The sequence below is a fragment of the Aplidium turbinatum genome, chromosome 6, assembly GCF_918807975.1.
Source record: "Aplidium turbinatum chromosome 6, kaAplTurb1.1, whole genome shotgun sequence".
NCBI lineage: Eukaryota > Metazoa > Chordata > Ascidiacea > Aplousobranchia > Polyclinidae > Aplidium > Aplidium turbinatum.
In genome coordinates this window covers 4,600,045-4,622,734 of record NC_137477.1, presented here as the reverse complement: position 1 = coordinate 4,622,734, position 22,690 = coordinate 4,600,045, and the positions used below count along the sequence as shown (strand labels likewise).

General features: G+C 38.0%; 1 protein-coding gene across 1 annotated transcript; it reads left to right on the top strand.

Moving 5' to 3' along the window:
• The first annotated feature begins 897 nt into the window (after window positions 1-897).
• Window positions 898-21,356, top strand: LOC145772668 (uncharacterized). The gene is made up of 4 exons (XM_082584538.1): window positions 898-1,875; window positions 3,140-3,295; window positions 18,774-18,863; window positions 21,007-21,356. The coding sequence occupies exons 1-4, from the start codon at window positions 907-909 to the stop codon at window positions 21,157-21,159; spliced, it is 1,368 nt and encodes a 455-aa protein (XP_082440664.1). The 5' UTR covers window positions 898-906; the 3' UTR covers window positions 21,160-21,356.
• The last annotated feature ends 1,334 nt before the right edge of the window (window positions 21,357-22,690 follow it).

Below are 22,690 nucleotides of genomic sequence, written 5' to 3'. Positions count from 1 at the left end.
TTGTGATGTAATAATACCAAAAGTAGCGATAAAGCGATCAACGCGATACGCACGCTGTTACGGTGATTCACGTTGTAACTCATTGGGGGGGAAAAGTAAGTTAATTTTGGGTTGATTCAACGTTTGAGTCAGCACAAATCGATTTAATTTTCCCGGCGAGTTATATCGCGTAACAACAATGCCCAATAAGATATTTACGTTTGTTTTACATTAATTCGACATCTAGCAACGTTAAATTATCATGAAATAACATTAATTGCTCAGTCAGGTACCGATAACAAATCAATAGCTCCCTGCGAGAAGATTGCCTCGATTTACGTACCGTATACAGTACACTAACATAATTTCGGCACAATTAGGATACTGCGAGCAACACAAAGTCTGTTGGATAAAGAACTAGTCAGAATCGGAGCATGAGGTTGTCCCGTCGTCACTGGAATACTTGAAGACGCAAAACTGCCCGTTCATGATCGCGCAATGCCATATGATCGGAAGCATTACTTTTCTTTACTGCCGAAGAACCATTTATCCAATTTTGTATATATATACCACTTTTTATATTCGCAACGACACTGGTCAAAAATAAGCATTTGATGAAATTGAAAGAATAACTTTTGCGTAACAATTAAGCCAGTATTTATAAGGTTGCAAACTTTTTACAATTCACAAGAGCATTGTCAGCGTATAAAATAGCGTGCGTGATGCTCTGGGCTAAGTGAAGATGAAAAAGAAACGCATAAATTTTTTTTTGATTAAAGCATACGGCAATTGCCGCCGCAACCCAAGGTTTGTTGATTTGGCGACGGCAATGTTTTTGCCGTCGTAGATGGAAGCTAATTTCAAGGGCTGCTAATGTAAGGTTAAATTTTCATATATTATTGTCAGGATATGTAAGAACATGATAATATGAGCAAGCTAAAGACAAGGGTCAAAAATGCATTTTTAGCGATTGAAGAAGTTGTATTAAAAGTCAAGGATGCTGTAACTGCAATTTCTCACAGTTTTAAGTCTCAGTCTTCCAATTTGTCTGTGTTAAATGAACCTCTTGAAGAAACAAGCAAAATTGCTTCACTTAACACTCTGCCTTATGAGTACACAGAAGAAAAGCAAAATTTTTGCAGTTTGTATACTTCAAATTATAATGGAACAACCTGTATACAACAACGTTTTTGCTCTGGAAGCCAATGCTCATGCTGCACCTCATGTTCTCCGTTAACAAATTGCATAAAGTCTTTATTTGGTATTGTCCTCAATTTGCTTTGTTATCCATTTATTCCATGCGCAGTGGCATTTCTGCCAGCCTCATTCCAATTTGCAGGCTACTCAAATACAAACTCGTTATATCCTTGCTATGGGAAAACTTGTTGCTTTTGCCTTCGTGATCAAGAAGCAGGTGTTTCTAAGTTGTGTTGTTCTCCATTGTGTTTGCTAGTTTGGATCTCATTGATTGTAGTTACTGCTTGTTATACTCTCTGGAAGTACACTCAGCAAACCTCACTTCTTATAGACGCCTTATTATATTTTGAAGATGTGAATGAAGCAACTTTAGCTGCACTTTTCATCATATTATTTACTCTTGTTTCATTTCCCTTGATGTGGGGCTATGTTATCTTGAACCTTGCAGCTGGATACTTGTATGGATTTTGGTTAGGCCTTCTTGTTGTTATTGTCTCTGTCACTTGTGGTTTGACTATTGCACATGTTGTGTGCAAAAGATATCTTGCTACTTGTGTGATGAATTTGTTGAAGAAAAGGCCAAATTTTGACCAGATAGAAAGCATCTTACAAGTTGTTGATGGGAAATCTGGCTTGAAAGTTATTACTTTGACGAGGCTTACCCCTATTCCATTTGGGTTTCAAAACGGGCTTTTTGCGGTAAATATTGCTGTTTTTTTATGTTCACCTCGCTTAAAAATAGTTGTCATACTTGACTCTTTAACTGATCCTTCAAGAACAACAAGAGGAAAACTTTCCTTGTTAGTGAATTTTTGTTTAAACTGGAAACCAGATTTTTAAGTTTTATATATACCCCAGACGAAATTAAGACCTTGAGTATGCAAGATGCACGAGTGTAAATACCTTGAGCAATAGCATGAGCATGGTTTTACATCAGTATGTTCTATCGCGAAGGCCATCATCCTCGAAGACGAGGGATAGCCATAGCCATCACATCAGTATGTACCAATATATTAACTTATTAAGCATCAAATTTTGCTGGCTGATAAAATATTGGAAAGTGCTTTGAATACTTCCATAAACATAGGCATATGGCATTATCAAAAGAATTTGAAAATCTATCCTGCTATGCCTAACCAGTCCCAAAGATTTTTTTTTGCTGTTGAATGAAACTGTTCACTTCAAATGGTATATATATTATATAACCTCCATAATGTTTATGACATACCGTACCAGGAAAATTTTTTTTTCAATATGTTTTCTGGTTTTGTACTGAAAACAAAATTGTGAGTAGGGCTAGGAAGTGTGTGAAAAAGATATATTAGTATGTCACTACATGCTTCAGCTGTAGTTTTATTGGTACCTTACTTTATATTACCCATGTAAACTTTTGTGAAGCATTTAACTGATTGCATTGCCCTGTTTCATTATTATTTTTCTGCAGATTGTGAACTAATATTATCATAATTAAGATGCAGTAGTTACTTAGACACAAATAAGAAAATGCCAGGATTCTTGCAAATTATATTTCTATCTAGACCAGGGCTACTCAACTGGGGTGTTGATTGTGAACCTTGAGCTTTTGGAAGAATAACCTCATTGCCATGTTTCAGGGCTTTAAACAGATTTCTACTGGGAGGAAGCAATTTTTACTGTGATCATCCTAGTTGCTGGGGGGCTACGACTCCCAGACTCCCCAACACTTTCTCAGAAATCCAATTTGAGTTACATTTTACCTCAAAACGTGGTTTGGTACAGATAATTTAACTTTCATGGTTGCATGTGAAATAACTTATTCACGGACCGCTAAAAATATTCAACTTGTCAAACTGGACCTTTGTTAACATTAGTTGAGTAACCCTGATATAGACTATGATCAAATATGCCTCAAATGTATGGGATGTATCTTTGATATGTCGACATTTTTTCAGCATCACTTCTAAACATTTGTTTATTGTTTTAGGTTTCAAATGTTAGCCTGAAGTACTATCTCCTTGCTTCAGATGTGGGATTACTTCCAACTCAAATGCTGAACTGTTACATTGCATCAAAGTTTCGATCCATAGAACAAATAATTGGAGAAGATTCTCAAAAAAACTATTTGATGTTTTTTTTGCAGGTTAGTTTACAACCAACTATAGTTGCATAATGCATATACAACAGTTTTTTCAAGCACTTTTTATGCCATGGAATCCTTACCCAGACAGCAAATCAGTCATTTTCTACAATGATTCAACATTTACAGATATTAAATCAATGTAAAAATGGCTGATATGCTCTCTGGGTAGCAGTTTTTATTGAATGACACGAAACAGCTTCTTAAAAATATTTGGAAACAAAATTTTGTATTGAAATCAAACTCCTGGGTGACACTTTGTTTCATCCAAATAAAATCACCTCTCAACTTTTTTGTAAATTGGGTTAACTGTCTTGGTAAAAAAGGTATGAGGCGACGGACCCAGTGCTTGACTTAACGTTGTTCTGCAGTTACAATGTGCTAATGGATTTGCTACAGTTTTTTTTCACACAATTTGTCTACTTTACTGCTTCCAAAGTATGAGATTCATTGCAAGTTTTAATTTGCTTGTTTGTGACAAAAGGTTTACGTTTATCATGTTAACTTATGACGAAGCTGCTGCAAATTACGATTTTTGACAAAAAGAAACTTTACAAAAAAAGTATGACAATTTTTCTTTTTTACTTGTGGTAGCTGAAGATGCTATTATTATTGTGAAATCGATTCCGAATAAATCACGCTGAGAGGTTAGATTGTTGAGCAAATGCCAGCATTTGATGAATGCAAAATAGGGGTCCACGTCTATTAGGCGCCGGTCAAATAGGCGCGCACACTGTGGCGTCAGGATATTTAGGTGCGGAGCACTGTGGCGCCCGTTTATTTAGGTGCTATTTCCTAGTGAAGTCTGCAGATTGTATCAGCTCAGCTTAGGCAAAACCTAGTCTGGGTTTTGACGGAAAACTAAGTTAGTCTTCACTCAAGCCTACCACCCGCTTGGCACTGGCGCCGACTTACGGGGTTATGGGGTGGCCACGCCACCCCATAACCGCTGTGGCGGGGTGGCAGCCACCCCGTTTAGGTTACATTACTTACTGCAAATAAATGTAATTTTAACGGACGTTTAAATCTTTTTTTTGATCATTGGTTTTCGCTTCAAGTCAACGTAAAGCAAGAGGTGAACCAATACAGTATTGCGAAGAAAATGATTGTTTTTGTCACAAGCATGATACTCGCGTAACATCAAGCAAGCTACGTGAAGATTACGCAACACGTGGCTACAAGTTTTTTCCTTGTTGTTGTTGCGATCGTTTTATTTGTTATATACTTGTCATAAGTCATTGTTACATTCGTTACGTTTACCATGGGATTTATTAATCAATAAAATACGATCTTTCCATCGCCTCCCTCATTTTTTGAAAATTTTTTAACTGACGCTCATGCGCATAAAAACCTACTTGCGATCTACCATGACGCAACAGCGATTGAACCACGTCCTAATTTTAAATGTTTATGAAGCTGAAGCTTCACGGTTACAACTTGACCAGTTGATTAACAGTTGGATTGACAGAGTGTCAGAGCAGCAACGTAACAATAAAATTCACGACATACTTCCTGTGCTTTGTTTTAAAGTTGCTTTGTAAAATATCGAGCTACAAATCAGGTGTGAAAAGACAATTGCATCTACGAAACACGCTTAGAAAAAATCAAACAAAAACATGCAGTTTGAAAGTTTTTAGGTTGCCATATTGTGCTATCCGCCACCCCGTGCAAAAATAAAAGTCGGCGCCTATGGGCTACGGTATATTTTTTTACTGATGTTTAATGTAGTTATTATTTGACTTATCATATATATATAACTAAAAGTGAACTCAGTCAAGTTCGGAAACTTGAACAATTTATTGATAAAGCTTTCGCCAACGCAAACCTGGGCTAACAACAAATAAATGCTGAAGACGCTCATTAAATAAACACGGAATGGCCCGTTTCGGCGAGTCCGATTCGGCGAGTCCGATTCGACTAGTCCGATTCGGCGAGTTTCCTATTCGGCGAGAGCCTTTTTCGGTGAGTGCCCTATTCGGCGAGTTTTTGAAATTTTTAAAAGGAAATTATCGGGTACCATAGCCTAATTGCAATTGCCGTTTTTACATCGTTTTAACGTCGCTAAACGTTGAAATCGTGCAGAAAGGAATAAAAATAAAATGTTTGAACTATTAAATTAAAATTCGTCATGTCAGTTCAGTTATTTTTATTTTTGACCATCATATCAAAAACAATACACGTCAACATAGCAAAGGTAGAAGCGACAAAACGCGAACGTTAAAACGTGCTTGAATTCGTCATGTCAGTTCAGTTGTTTTTATTTTTGACCATCATATCAAAAACAATACACGTCAACATAGCAGAGGTAGAAGCGACAAAACGCGAACGTTAAAACGTGCTTGAATTCGTCATGTCAGTTCAGTTGTTTTTATTTCTGATCATGATATCAAAAACAATTCACGTTAACATAGCAAAGGTGTAGAAAAAGGTAGAAGCGACAAAACGCGAACGTTAAAACGTGCTTGTGACCGAAGTAAGTTATTGAGTTGAAAGAAATTTGGCAAGGTTGCATCACCTTCAGAAAAATTTAAGATATGAAGGAAAAATAAAACAAAGAAAATGTTACAAAAAAATAATGTTTATGTCTATAGTATAAGTTAGTATTTTTGAATAGTTAAAATCATAGGCGGCACAATTTTTTTGGCCATGGGGGCGAAAGCGTGTTTCATCAGCAGCAACGTAAATTCAGCGAAATGTCACGCAGATGGATGACGTAATTATGTCGTCACACTAGGATTGCTTTTATTGCCACACTCGGAGTTATCGCTACGTTCGACCTACCGTTAATTATTATAAACAAAGCTCGACCAAAACACATGCTATGCGTCTGCGTAGGCTAGCGGTTGATGGACTGCGACACTTTAAGCTAAGCGCAACATAAACTTTAGCAACGAACTAGATTTATTAGCATGAAACAAGAGACGAAAAGGTTTACTAAAAGGTATACTGTAAATGGAATGAAAATACTAACTTGATCATATGCTTGAAAATATACCTGTTGAAAGCAAAATCATTCATGTTTACATCAATTCAACAGCACGTCACCTTTAATAAATTTAAAAGTTGCTGACATCCGTAAACAGCCCTTGAAAAATAGTTGCAGAGAGACGTTTGATTAAGTTTTCGACTTGACATTGCTCCCTTTTCACTACAATATCGCAACTTATGGCTGACCAGCTTTCAAGTTTCAATTCGCTGTAAAACGCCCGTTTTCGTGTTGCAGATGAAACAAAAGATGCGCATATTCCCCGCCTTTGATCGGGTTTCTATGGCAACGGACGTGTGTGCGCCATGCAGTTTGCGCGAGTCCGTTGTTGTATTGATTATGCCGCTTGTGCGACTGTGGGCAGTGCGGTTTGTACCAGCCCTTGTTACGTTGGTTAGTGGTAACCTCGGGCCGAGACTTCAAGTTCATTTTCACAGCAACCGATTCACTGCAGCGACAATTCTCTGCAGAGGTTTCGACTTTCGAAAGCGACAGCGAAGCAGTTTGCAAGCGCATTAACTTAAACGCATGCTGCGTCAACGTAGCAAATTATGTTGTTTTTGGGTGCATTCAACATTTGATGAAATTGAATCGACGCAAAATGGTAGATTTTTGCTATGTCACAGGCAGCAAAATCAGTCATTTTTACATTGATTCAACGTCTGCAGACGTTAAATCAACGTAAAACTGACAGATTTTTTGTCGGTTGGGATTGTAGCATCGCTACTCGTTCTAGTGATTATTTACTGCGAAGCTGTTGCGGTTTGCATTTAAAAATGTTTTCCTGCTGCCGATCGCTAGTTCATCTATTGTTTTATGTATCAATGCCGCATAAAAAGTTGCTCCCACGTGGAAATATGCGTGGGGGCCTGGCCCCCACGGCTTAGGCGCCTATGGTTAAAATGATTAGTTTGGATCAACAAATGTGTGACCTACACTCCTACAGCTTAGATTGAAAGGAAATTATCGGGTAGGCTACCGTAGCCTAGTTATCCCGACCAGCAAAAATTTGTTCCAAGAACCCAGTTAGCCTAACAGTTCATTTTTACATTGTAGTAACAGAATGAAAAGGCTAACCAAATGTGTGGCCTATCGTGTTAACGTCGCTAAACGTTGAAATCGTGTAGAAAAGGGTGCTTTTGCTGACTAGGATACGTTGAAACTGAGAAACATTCACATAAGCCCTACGATACGTTGCATTTTTAAGATAATGTATTCAGATGTTGAATCAATGTACAAATGAAATGTTATGCTAAATGGGTTCTTGGAACAAATCGTAGGGCTTCTGTGAATGTTTCTCAGTTTCAAAGTATCCTAGTCAGCAAAAGCTCCCTTTCCTAAACGATTTCAACGTTTAGCGACGTTAACACGATAGGCCACACATTTGTTTAGCCTTTTCATTCTGTTACTACAATGTAAAAATGAACTGTTAGGCTAACTGGGTTCTTGGAACAAATTTTTGCTGGTAGGGATAACTAGGCTACGGTACCCGATAATTTCCTTTCAATCCAAGCTGTAGGCCACACATTTGTTGGTCCAAACTAATCATTTTAACTATTCGAAAGTACTAACTTATAGACATAAACATGATCTATTTTTTTTTTTTTTGTAACATTTTCTTTGTTTTATTTTCCCTTCATATCTTAAATTTTTCTGAAAGTGTTGCGACCGTGCCAAGTTTCTTTCAACTCAATAACTTACTTCGGTCACACGCACGTTGTAACGTTCGCGTTTTGTCGCTTCTACCTTTTTCTACACCTTTGCTATGTTGACGTGTATTGTTTTTGATATCATGATCAGAAAGAAAAACAATTGAACTGACATGACGAACTCAAGCACGATTTTAACGTTCGCGTTTTGTCGCTTCTATCTTTGCTATATTGACGTGTATTATATTGTTTTTGATATGATGGTCAGAAATAAAAACAACTGAACTGACATGACGAATTTTAATTTAATAGTTCAAACATTTTATTTTTATTCCTTTCTGCACGATTTCAACGTTTAGCGACGTTAAAACGATGTAAAAACGGCAATTATAGTTAGGCTATGGTACCCGATAATTTCCTTTCAAAAATTTCAAAAACTCGCCGAATAGGGCACTCGCCGAAAAGGGCTCTCGCCGAATAGGGCACTCGCCAAATCGGACTAGTCGAATCGGACTCGCCGAATCGGACTCGCCGAATAGTAGCAGACCCAAATAAACAATATATTTTTCTGTTCAATATAAGATTTTGTGTGAAAAGCATTGCCGGTTTAAGCAGCTTCACTCACTGAAGTCATGACTAACAACAAATAAATGCACGCGCATTAACAAAACAACATATTTTTCTGTTCAATATAACATTTTGTGAATAGCATTGCCCTACCTGCCAAGCTTGTATAATACAATCTGCAGACTTTACTACGAATAGCACCTAAATGAACGGGAGCGACAGTGCTCTGCACCTAAATATCTAGACGCCACAGTGTGCGCGCCTATTTGACCGGCACCTAACTGTCTGCGCCTAAAAGAATTGCTCCCCAAAATAGCAGTACCGGTACCACATAATTACAAGGCATAAAAGTAAAGAAATTAAAAATAAACAAAGTTTTAAACATCTTGTTCTGCTAAATATCAAATGCCGTTTGATTTCACACCATATTTTGAAGTTTCCGCAAAAGAACTGCGATTTTTGTTGTTAGTTAGTGCACGCTTGCACAGTTGTCTCAATTACTTCCTTAGTTTCTGGTATTGCGAGGGTTAAACTGTGTATGGTCTTTCTATGATTGCATCTACTTCTTTTTCCAAGCTGGTTCTATTTTGCAGATGGCTAACATTTGTTTGCAAACAAACGGCATGCATTCTTTGTCTTGTTTGAGTTCACAAGTTTTTATATATAAAAGCTTAATTTACAAAATCAATAAAGTTTTGCTTAACTGGCCAATTTTCCTTCCAGTCTTGAGTTAGCAGATTCTACTGTTTTGTTATTTGCGAACGTTAAATATAGTTTGTACTTGAATTAAAACTGTCAACGGCATGTGCAATAAAGAGATAATCATAGAACCCATAGGCGCCGACTCCAGGGGGCGGAGGGGCGGCGCCCCCCCCCGTGAATTTAGCTCGGGATGGCTCCCCCCCGCAAATTATTTTAAAAAAAATCCTAAAGCAAATGTTTGTAAGTTCAAATTTGCGTTAGTTTGAGCTTCATTGCGGACCGATCTCCATTAAAAGATCTAGGCTACTTGTTGCAACAAGAGCGCTGCTCCTGAGATAACAGAAGTACGATAGCTGATAAACGCCAACATGGTGCCGTTGAAGCATAGTAACAATGATTGAAAAACGTTATTCTTGATTTCTTCTGCTTTTTTTTTTGGGAGTGTCAATAACGAGGTGCAGTTTGCTCAGTTTAGTATCTACGCGTATTAAGAGCTAAAGTTCAAAGTGACTAGCATATAATTCGAAGTAGCCTACAGGCCTCGAAATTCGTTTTTGTTGACGGCGGACAAACGTGTCCGGTTTGAGCAGCTATCTCGGCGGACAAATCAAGTCTCACGGCGGACAGCCGGACACACCAGTTTTAGCCTCGATCGTCATGCTTAATCACTTTATCTTGATAATAATTCTTCGCCATTTCAGAACTATAACTACGGTTTTAGAAGGTTTTTTAAAAAATCAGTAAAGTCACTCTGAAAGGCTTTCATCAGACCAACGACTTGCGCTTGATGAGTCAAAGCGCCGTGTAGCTGGTCAATACGTCACATAACTGATTAACTTCCCCCGAACGAGGTCGTGTGGCTTATTGCGTCACAATACTCTGGGCACGAGTCGGAAAATTTCTACACCAACGCTACTATTTTCTGCTGTGCAAAGTTTCACAGGCTTTTTTCTTTAAGTTTATTTTTGCGTGTCATGTGAGCGAAAGTGAATTTTCCTTTAAGTCTTTTCTTTCCTAACTGTAATACCAAGGTCTTTATGGCTAGCGTGGAAGCTACACCGTTCTGGTTAGCGAAGCGTTACTGCTGCTCGCTGTACTAGCGAGTGATCAGCCTTGTGCTGATGGCCGGGAAGAACACCCCTTCTTCACATGTCCTACCCCTGGCACCTGCTGGTTTTGTTGGCTCTTTTCTTTCCACAAGGATTAGAGTTAAACTGACTGGTAAAGCGGCGGTCGATTACCCAAGTGGCAACTCGCCGTGTCAATTATTTGTACCCGTGCGCTGTTGATGTGAATAAAACAGTTTAACACTACGGTGCGATACTGATGAGCCCAGCCTCATGGGCGAAACACGTGTCTATCGCTGTCTATTCGATGCTACAATCGGCTGCCCAGAAACTTCACCGTTTATTGGAGGTCTTTATGGCTAGTATGGCTAGCGTGGAAGCTACACCGTTCTGGTTAGCGAAGCGTTACTGCTGCTTGCTGTACTAGCGAGTGATCAGTAGGGTGGATCAAAAAAAATGAATTTTTGGGTTCGGCTTAGTGCATCTGCCAAAAGTTGCAGTTTGGGCTATCTTTTACATTGGTACTTGAAAAAACATTTTTTGACCCCGTTTGACCCCTATCCAAGAGCTCTCTAGTGGCCGTCAAGCCAAAATTCCTTAAATTGGCTATAATTTTTTTTCTACAGGGTGTAGGCTAATGATTTTGGTGTCTAACCCCACTAAATCAAGTCTTGGGAAGTCAATTATGCAGTCTAAAATGATGCATGGGCAGCCAAAATTGCATAATGACATTTTTTCTCTAAAAAACGCATTTTATGGGGAAGAAATGGCATTTTTAGATATTTTGGGCAGTTTTATGGATGAAATACTAAAAAAAGTGTAACCTAGGTATAACACACTAGTATATGACCATTTGTGTGCAAACTGGCCTCTAGTCCAATGAGATGGTCGAGGTGGTGGTGATATGAGGTCCAAGTGTAAACTTAACTATTGCATTCATCACAGCTTTAGATATTGTTTATTTCAATGGTTTATTTTCAATTGAGTTTATATGATGTTTACTAGAGGCAAAACTTGCATTTGGCTACTGAATAAGCATCCCATTGAATACATCCTAGGTAGCGTGCACACAACCCCCTTGGTTTTTCCTTTTTTGTACTATTGACTTGTAGATTTGTGAGATTCTTCCACTAGCCAAGAATCTTTGCTGGACCAAAAATCAGTAGAATTGGGGCATGTTTATGTGGGCCACCATCCCATTCAAATTTCCAGGTTTGCCATTAAGTAAATATAATATGGAATTACTTTCACGCTTCTTAGCAGAATTTGTAGGCTATGTTTCAACAAAATAATATGCATAAAACTCATAAAAAGTATGCCTGTTCGACTATCTATTGTACAGTGAATTAAAAGAATATTCTCTGTAAATTCACATTTTTTGCGCGTTGGAATAGCTAAAAATACAACTTCAGTGAGCGGAAGTGGTCTAAAATTCTACTTTCGCACTAGAAATAGATCAAATACACATCTAGAAGGTTAACAATAGGCTAGTAAGTTTGCTACATGAAACTTGAATCTGTATAACTGCAAACTTTTACAAACACACCTTGTCACAGAAGGCAATGTGATCGACTAGTCTAATCTGTGCAAGAGGATATTAGTTTTTTCTCTCTCAAATTAGGTGTGTCGTTTCTGTTGGCTTTCACTATTTGTAAAGTGTTTTGATAGTGTTCCTCGTTTCTGGCACTATGTAGGTAATCGATGTTCAGTTTAACTCCACGTTCAGCCACATCATTTGTGACATTGATGGAACCAACATTGTAAACAGCTTTCTGGTACGACTTTGATTCAGACCATTTCTCTACTGATAAAGGAAGAAAATCATCATTTATCTCTAAAACAGAGAAAAAGAACCGAGAGTCCTTTGTGATAAAATCTGTCAGTTTTGATTCCAGATTGATTTCTGATGGAAAACGTGGTTTCCTGTAGCTAGCCAGTGCCAAACCGATCTGCTGGTGTAAAAACAGGATCTGTAGGTTTTACATGTATAAGTTCATCAGCCATCTGACGTTTTCCCTCTTCCTGAACTTCAGAGCTGAACATTGCCAGTGGTACCATCTCAGCAGAGAGATACCAAAAGTGACGTTTGAAGCTACGTTCAGCAGCATCTGATATCAACTTATGCACTGCTCCGTATCTGAAAATGTTCTTGTACATAGTCAAACAGTTCCAAGGAGCATCTACAGTACTACACCGAAACCAATATGTATTATACAGTAGACATTAGACAAGTGAAATGAAGTTCATGAGATCTTTCAGTTTAGCCACTTGTAGAACTGATGTGATAGTTCCCTTAGGTAACTTAGCTATTTGATTTTCCAGGAGCACCAATTAAAAGGAATGAATCAATTTGACCATCCATCTGGCCTTGTGTGTGGCCCCAGGACGGTAGAATTTCACATTTTGTAGACCAGGACTGATATTTAAGCAATGCACATTGCACAAGTTCATAAGTTCTTTATAGTTGCCTCAAATGAACAATTTGCTTTGTGCAAGTTGAACAACGCCATCTTTGAGGTTCTGAATGAGATCGTGTGTTGTTACTGGAAAGCTATTGGCATCCAGTGTACTTAGCAGTTGGCCACTGTGAAATAGAATCCCAGTTCTTGCGGAGTCTCATGAAGATGCTCATTTCTGGTTATTTTGAAACCTCTAGCTTTAAATCTTCAAAGATACGTGACACAACGCTTTCACCGATGTGATGTAAACAAGCTGACCAGAGAAGTTCCTTATCTTAAGAGCTACAGTAGTTCTAAGCAGTTTTTGTGTTTCTTTTTTAGAGTATTTTTGTCGTTTTTTTTTGCACTCAGAATCCTATTTTCTTTCCTTCTAAATCGTGCGAATGAAATAGTCAAATCCGGCTATTGTGGCTGTCCTGTCGCTGTCAGGCATCATTGATTTTAAGAAAGATATGTCTGCAGGATTTGATATAAGCTCCTCAACAAAACACTAACAGACTGATTTTGCCTGAACCCGTTGTTGTGCATTTTGTGTCCATTACTGTAATGCTATGGATAACTGGATGCATAAATTAAAGACATTTTTGCAAAACTTCATACTGTAATTGTTTGCTTTTATATGTTTTCTTTAGTGTATTAACAGCAATACCTTTAGAAGCATTATGCATTTGTTTTTCTTTGCCCTTTTTTAACCTTTTGAGCTCCAAATTTCTTTTCCGATTTTGGTCCGTTGAGGACCAAAATATTTTTTTCTCAAAATTTCCCAATTTTCAAAAGCACCCCACGGAAATGCTTGGACCTTGTTGATCACCAATATGTAGACATCATCCCAGGGGTGACGTTAGACCATGTTACATAATTTTATTTTGCATCCCAGGGATCTACTTGGACCGCAAAAGGTTAAAAAAACAATAAATTTCCAACTTTTTCAAGCATTTTTGCTGAATAAAGGCTCTGATGTCATTTTGCTTGCCCATAGATGATTTTAGATTGCAGAAATGACTTCCCAAGACTTGATTTAGCGGGGATAGACACCAAAACCACAAGCCTGCACCTACTAGAAAAAAAAATATCGCCAATTTAAGGAATTTTGGCTCGGTGGCCACTAGAGAGCTCTTGGATAGGGGTCAAACGGGGTCAAAAAATGTTTTTTCAAGTACCAATGTAAAAGATAGCCCAAACTGCAACTTTTGGCAGATGCACTAAGCTGAACCCAAAAATTCATTTTTTTTGATCCACCCTAGTGATCAGCCTTGTGCTGATGGCCGGGAAGAACACCCCTTCTTCACATGTAATACCAAAACTTAACAAATTTTGTTGCATCTTGCTGTAATAGCCTACTCGTATAATCTAATTTAGTAACCAACCTTGCCGTATCAATATTACTCGGAGATCAAAGCCATACATTGTGACGTAAAACTTGAACTAAATTGCACGTGACTAGTGGAGAAGTACCTGTACTCCTATCGATTCTTAGCGAAGAATTCGTGTTTGTTACGCTGATTCAATGTCATCAATCGTTGAAGCAACGTAAAAATCGAAAGTTTTCTTCCTTGAATGGAAGCTAAGGGATACAATATTCACATTTTCTAGATGCTCGCTAGAATGCGCTGGAAAATATATTATTGCAACTAGAGATGTACCGATACCAATATTTAGGCCGATACCGATACTGATATCAATATTTTGGCCGATACTTTGGTGTTACAAAAAGAAGCAATTTTGGTATTTGCAAGGAATTATATCAAATGCTAAGTTTTACCTTATTTGCATAAAACTATTAAAAAAAGCTTTAAATTGGCATAATTTATTAAAGATTCAAGAATCCAATCTCAACCGCATTGTTGTGTCATAATAGTAGGTTTTAGTAATGAAAAGCCACCGTAATTGATGATTGGGGTATAAGGGAAGAAACATTACATCATAATTGGGGTTTCTGAAAAATTAATAAAGTGTTTGCGCAAACTCTCCAAATAGGCTATCAGGTAATTGATAATAAGATGTAAAATGTAAACCAAGGGATTTGTGTAGTCGTACAAAAAACTATTCGACAAGTAATGTGCAACCTAAGGGCGCTTGTCGTTTGGTTGAAAAGCTTTTGCCAGGCCAAGACTACCCAGGTAGCAAAAATGCACAATTCTGCATCGCTCCCACCCCGCCAAATGCTCAAAAAACCCGTGCAACTCGGCTGCCCCCAGCAAGCCGGCTCCACCAGTCGGCGATTCAACTTCCACCCTTAGCCGCAACAAACTCACCAAGCCCAAACAATGTCACGGCAGAATAAGTAGGCCCAAAAAGAAAGCAAACGGCTGCCGAGAAACATGTAGTTGATTGGATGGTCTAAATGGCTAGCGTGGAAGCTACACCGTTATGGCCAGCGAATCGCAACAGCCCACCGCACCAGTGAGCGCCCAGCCCCGTGCCGACAGCAGGGAAGGAAACTCCCCCCCCCACAATGAGGCCGCCATCCCAGGCGCAACAAGACTACTTATTGATTAGTTCAGTGAGGATTTGCAGTCCCACCGCCCCACCCCGAGCCCACCCACTCCGCCACAACATTGTTCAAGCCTGGTGAGTCCACCACAACGAAAGGCGGAAACCAAATCACAACCTGACAGAACCAGCCCACCAAAAAACAACCAAGCCACACGGGTCCCTCAAACGTCCAGCAACGCAAAAACGATGCAAAACTACACATTCCCGCCACCTGGGTAGTCTTGGCCTGGTTTTATCCTCTGATGAGAGTAAAAAAAAAACACAAATGATAAATATTGGAGAAATTGAGTCTCCTTCACAACTTAAGAATCGAACAACGCAAAACTGCTGAAACAAAACGTTTAGTTTGAGTGAAAGAATCACTGTAAGCAAACAATGCCAAAAGGTGCGCGCATGATGTCATGGGACTGTGAGGTATCAAAAATTTGAACAGGTTGTTATTTTTCTACTTCAATGTGACGTTAGTTACTACTTTAAAAAATCTATATCTTTGTTTCCGCAGAAAATCCGCAGCAAACGCCTTTTTTTACATGTTTAGTATCGGCCACAGTATCGGCCAAATTTTGCCGATACCGATACCGATACTCAAAAAATGGCCGATATCACCGATACCGATGCCAATACCGATATATCGGTACATCTCTAATTGCAACAATTGTTCGTGCTATGCAATGACGACTTGTATCGCTAGTTCCTGTGTTATTTCTCGGCGGACAAATATGACCGATCTAGATGGTACTTCCCGCGGACATCACATGCTGTGACGGCGGACATGTCCGCCGTGAATTTCGAGGCCTGAGCCTACATTATAAAGCTTGGCGATATACAATGGCAGATAGACGCAAACAAACATCAATGCTGACAAACAAACATCAGCATTTTGAATGTCTTGCGCCACAATAACATCTTGAGCATTATCATTAGTAGAATTAGATCGCTCACCAATGTCCAGTTTTTGTTTTTCTAAATCAAGCCTTAACTTTTCCAATTCATATTGCACTCTTCTTTCTTCTGCTTCGCGTTGCGCCCGATTCTCCTCAGCTTCGGCTTCGCGCTGCGCCCGTTTCTCCTCTGCTTCAGCTTCAAGTTGTGCTCGCTTTTCTTCAGTTTCAAGTTGTGCTCGCTTTTCCTCAGCTTCAAGTTCTGCTTTCCTTATTTCACGAGCAGCTCTTCTATCTTCTCTTTCGTCAGCTTCTCGCTGAGCTTTTTGGTCCATTATCTTGTGATACTCTTCCATCACAAACTGAGACTTCTCATTACCAGTCAGCCCCATTCGTTCAGCCATGCTCCCTAAGTCTTCAATCATCTCATGTTTGACAGAATCCGCCATCTTGACATTAATTTATTATTCTTTCAATAAATCTTCGGTATTCTTCGGTTTTTCGGTTAATTTTTTTTTTCGGTTTATCCCGGACGAGCCCCCAGAATGTCACGATTTCTTTCTATCTCTTACCAGGAAAAAGACTTGGAAAGATTCAATGACGTAGTTTAATGGGTCAAACCGAAAAGCAGTCAATTAAATGTCGAATAATTCTACTAGTGAAATGATAATCTGACTTCTTGAAGAACTTTAACGAACGGCTTCTCAAATAACTCTAAATTCGAACACAATTTATATCAGCACCAAATCTCATCTACTTGTATTCAATTACTTCAAGTCTCAAAACCCGGCACCTATGATAGAACCCATGCAATTTATGAAACCTATGCGCAATATGTGGGTACTAAAATTCGGCTCTGCTACTATCTGTCTAGTCCGATTCGGCTAGTTCCCTATTCGGCTACAGTTCAATTCGGCTATTCCGATTCGGCTACAGTCTTTTTCGGTTAGTTCGGTTCCCTATTCGGCAATTTTTTGAAAATCCAACAATAATTAATTTAACGTCACCTTCTGTTTATTTAGAGAATTTTGCATTTTATTCCACAATATCGTTTCTTTTGCTGACTAAGAAAAATAAATTGAAATGAAATTTAGCGAAAAATGTTTCACCTATTAAATTGAAATGTTTGCTCACATGAAATCGACATGTATCCTATGTCACCGTCTGTATGCAAACTTAGAATATATATTATATATATTAGAATCCTCAACTATTGCAAAATTCTAAATCAAACTACGCTTTCTGTTTATTACTTAGCGATATTTAGTGAAAACTAAAAAGTGAATTAAATTTAGTTTCGAACTATTAAATTAAAATGTTTGCGCAGATAAAATTGACATGTATCCTGCGTCGTCGTCGTCTGTGTGCAAACTTAGAATATATTAGAATCCTCAACTATTACAAAATTCTAAATCCAACGACTCCTTCTGTTTATTTAGAGAATGTTGTATTTTATTCCACAATATTGTTTTTACATTGATTCAACGTCTGCAGATGTTGAATCAATGTAAAAAATGACGGATTTTGCCGTCTGGAAAGGCACTCAAAGGTAAACACTGGATAAAATGCAAGAATGCAAAAAAAATGATATTGTAGAATAAAATACAAAATTCTCTAAATAAACAGAAGAATCGGACATACATCTCTCTGTTATCATTTTTAATGTAAAAATTCCTTTTTGTGGTCCCTTTGACTGGAATAAATCCAAACTGTGCTGTTGAATTTTCCGATTTTAGTTTTGGTCTCAATCTCATCATCGTGATTCGGAGTAAGATCTTTATTAGATGATTCACAAGGCTAAATGTTCTGTGGAGTGATCATTCTGTTGCTCCGGTTTTCTTTGGTAAAGTTATGAATATGGAACATACCATATCACTAGGGATGTTTTCGGTGTCATAAATATGATTTAAGATCTCACTCTTAGTGGTTAGGTTTAAACCCCACTCATCTAAAGCTTCGATTATTTCAACTATAAAAGAAATGATATTGTGGAATAAAATACAAAATTCTCTAAATAAACAGAATGCGTCGTTGGATTTAGAATTTTGTAATAGTTGAGGAGTCTAATAGTAATATACCGTATTCTAAGTTTGCATGCAGATGGCGACGCAGGATACATGTCAATTTTATCTGAGCAAACATTAATAGTTCAAAAATAAACTTAATTTGCTTTTTAGTTTTAAGATCTCTGTGGTTAGGTTTAAACCCCACTCATCTAAAGCTTCGATAATTTCAACTATAATAGAAACGATATTGTGGAATAAAATACAACATTCTCTAAATAAACAGAAGGCGTCGTTGGATTTGGAATTTTGTAATAGTTGAGGATTCTAATATATATATTCTAAGTTTGCATACAGACGGTGACGTAGGATACATGTCGATTTTATGTGAGCAAACATTTCAATTTAATAGTTCAAACATTTTTCGCTAAATTTCATTTCAATTTATTTTTCTTAGTTGGAATGCAAAAGAAACGATATTGTGGAATAAAATACAAAATACAATTCAAAACTGTAGACGAATAGGGAACCAGCCGAATCGGCTAGTCAGACTAGCTGAACCGGACTGTAGCCGAATAGGGAACTAGCCGAATCGGACTAGCCGAAACGGGCCATTCTGACTAAAATTCTATGGTGTTTTCGTTTCATGTAACTTTGCTTTTATTTCTTAGGTTGCAATTGGCATTGCTTTGACGGTGTTTGTTATTCAAAAAGCAAGAAAAGAATTAGCCACAGCATTGCAGAACAGTGACAAGGCCCAGGTAAATCAATAAACACTTAAAGTTTGGCTTGTACTTGGATTTGTCAAGCCATTTCTTGTGATCACAGTATCTGTCTCGCTATGTTGAATGTGTTAATTTTTCTCATTTGCTAATAATATGACCGCTCCTGACTTTATATAATTTAGGGTTGAAACACAGCTTGATACAGTTTCTGATATCCAACTCACCACTTAAAAATGGAATCTTCTATTCGTTTCTTTTTTAACAGAAATTTAATATTATCAGACCAGATTCAGCAGAGCATCTCATACTATCGTGTAATGGAAGTTTTTATCAATTGTCAAATTATTCAGCTTCAGATTACTAACTCGAAGATTTATTCCACGAATAAATTAAACAGAGAATGAATAACTGCTTCAAGCAATAGTTTGTCTTTCTAGGTTAAGTTTTCAGAACCAAGAAGATGTATAACTGCGTGCAAGTGTGTATTCAGAGATGTATTTTCTGCAGGACAAGCGGTTGTGATTTATTTGTGTGCAATTTTGTCTTACGTACTCCACATGTCAACGTATGAACATTAGGTACAGTATTTCCAGGTTTTAGTTCAGCAAAGAAATATGTTGTTTATTTCCATGATTTATAAAGTATTTTGTGACGTCCAGCGTACAGTATTTCCGTTTGTGAGGCTAATGGCTATGTATATACTATGCAGAGTTCGTTATGATACCAGTGATACCACAGATTTGGAAAAGTTTGGTTTTGTTCACTGTTAGATTGCTTCGATGCAGTTTTCATCATTGATGTATGTTTCACCAAAAGCTGTCAATATAGTCGTGCTATGCAGGAACGAAATTCAGTGTCATACTAATCCATATTTGCATGTCCAGACATCCAAGGGATCGGTGAACCACTGAACCTATGCAAAGTTTAGCTTTTGAGTCATCTCGATTCTCGAACAAATAGGAGTGAACTTACTTTTTGTGATGTTGAAAATCTCAGTTTAATCGACGTGAATTGAAATGAAGTTTCTTTCCAAAGCAGCCTAAACTTACAAGATTGAGTTAGTGAACGTTCAAATATTACGTAACGCCTTCGAGGGGGAGGGGGGTTTATGCAAAGCGTTACGTTAGCGTCACATCGGGGGGGTTCAAGCAAAACGTTACGTAACGCTTTCGAGTACGGAATGGCAGTTTTTTGTGCTGAATTCGTAGTGAAAAAGCGTTACATGGGGGAGGGGGGGATTGAAAAAAGCGTTACGTTGGCGTTACATGGGGGAGGGGGGTGTCAAAAGTTCGGAAAAAAAGCGTTACGTAATATTTGAACGTTCCCTTAGTGAGGGCAGCATATTCTTTCACCATTGTCAATTGGTCATGTACAGCGCCCAGTAACATAGTTTACACTTTGGATGTGGCACTATATAGATGTTGTTATTATTATACAAGGATCCTACATTTAAGATACAACCGCACAATAAAACAAAATAAGTCAGTCTGTTCTGTTTGAATAAGATACTGAAGATGCCGCTTTTACAGTGGCAAACGGAATGGCCCGTTTCGGTGAGTCTGATCTCTATTCGGTGATTTTTTCAATTTTTTTTTTTAAATTATTGGGTATAGTAGCCTAATTATCATTGCCGTTTTAGGGTTAGGGGTTAGAGGTTAGGAACTCACCGAATAGTAGCAGACCCAGTGGCAAAAGCTTCATCAATAAATTATGCAAGTTTCCAAACCTAACTGATTTTGCTTAGTTAGTAATTTGGAATTTGTGCTATGTTTAAACGATACGTGTTTACGAGAAAGAAAATGCAGTAATCTGATGCGGCAGCTAAACCGTTCAGTCAAGTTCAGAAGCCATGAGAAAGTCTAAGCAGCAAGCATCAAGTACGTTCTTTAACTAATGTACCATAGCAAATAGCGGAATGGCTCGTTTCGGTGAGTCCGTTTCGGTGAGTCCGATCCCTTAGCAGGGGATTTTTTCAATTTTTTTATTAAATTATTCCGTACCGTAGCCTAATTATCATTGCTGTTTTAGGGTTAGGGGTTAGAGATTAGGAACTCACCGAATCAGACTCACCGAATCGGACTCACCGAATAGTAGCAGACCCAGCAAATAGCAATGTTCCACTCATATATCAGTATTGACAATGACGCATTGCTTTTTGACTAAATACGATTTTGCATAGAATTTGCTGACTCATCATGAAAGCGTCGTGGAAGGTGTCGACTTGGTCAAATCTGAAGGCGATATACGACTCACTCAACCGTCGTCGAAAATAGCACAAACATCTGACAGTTCGTCACTGAAGAAATCTTCAACTATTGTCGACATTATATAGTGTTGTAGCATTTATCTAGGTGAAGTGCCTTTTTATTATTTTACATAGTTATATATATCGAAATTTCGACGTTATAATTTATTATAGTAATTATTCGTTGGTTGTTGCAACTGAAAGCATTTATATGGGTAATGGTCCTAGTTATACCACCTTTTTTAATTGTTCACTTCATCCTAAGAACTAGTTCGAAATGTTGCATATATTAGGCTATATGTTATAACCGGAATGGCCCGTTTCGGTGAGTCCGATTCGGTGAGTCCAATCCCTTAACAGGAGATTTTTTTAATTTTTTTTTTAAATTATCGGGTACCGTAGCCTAACTATCATTGCCGTTTTAGGGTTAGGGGTTAGGGACTCACCGAATCGGACTCATCGAATAGTAGCAGACCCTGTTATAACATATATGTTCAACATAATACTAAGGACAAATGTAGCGCAGCAGCTTTAGATCTTCAACTCTAGTGAGCTCTGGTTACTGCATGCCGTATTACTATGACATAGCGTATTCGGACAGTCATTATACCGTACTGCAAGTGTTGTATTAAGAATGCTATTGCTTAGTGCCTTCAAAGCTCGTGGTATGCATTGCTAATTTAAAGCCGAAAGTCTAATTTTACTACCGGTACTAGGACACCCAACCCTTTTCCAGACCATCATATAAAATCTAGAATTTTTCCATTTGTTTGGTTCCATTGGCCTTCCTGTGCTTGATGTATTACTTTAATGTAAATTGAAAGGAAGCCTACGTCAAACGATATTTCTAATGTACTTGCACTTACTCAATTCTTATATCGTCAGTTGGTTACGACGTGTAGTTAGGTGCACTAAAGTATTAGAGGTATTCTGAAGTAAACTAATCTAAATTTTGAGGTATTCTGAAGTAAACTAATCTAAATTTTGAGGTATTCTGAAGCAATACTTCATAGAACCATTCAATAAATCTCAAAACCTATTTATTGAAGATTCTACATAATCTACAATCTACCAGAAGCGCAAGGTAAAAAATATATTGAAGGCTTGCAATTGAGCATGAGTAGTATTATATGAAGAGATACCCCAATATTGCGTGGTGGTCCAATATCGTGTGGTGAGCCTATGCCACGTGATGAGCCTATATCATGTGGTGAGCCAATATCATGTGGTGGGAAATGATTTGACACTCAATATCCTTTATACTTGATATTGGGCCTATATCGCGTGGGTGGATATTTGATTTTGGCCTATTTGGCATGGTGAGAAATGATTTGACACCAACTTCCTTTACATTTGATTTTCGTTTGGTAAGTAGGTATCATCTTGCAGGTATTTCTTTGAAGGGATTTTTTGTTAGGTTATTAAAATATCAATACTGTTGGATCTTGACTATCACTCTGCCTTTTTTTTGCTCTGGTGTTTGTATATACATTATCCAACTCCAACACATTATCAAACTCAGCATACACAGTATCCTGTTTTTTTTTCGGTCATTTATCGGTCAGTGACCGATTTTTTAGCAAAATGTCCGAAAAAAATATAGTCAATTCGGTCAAAA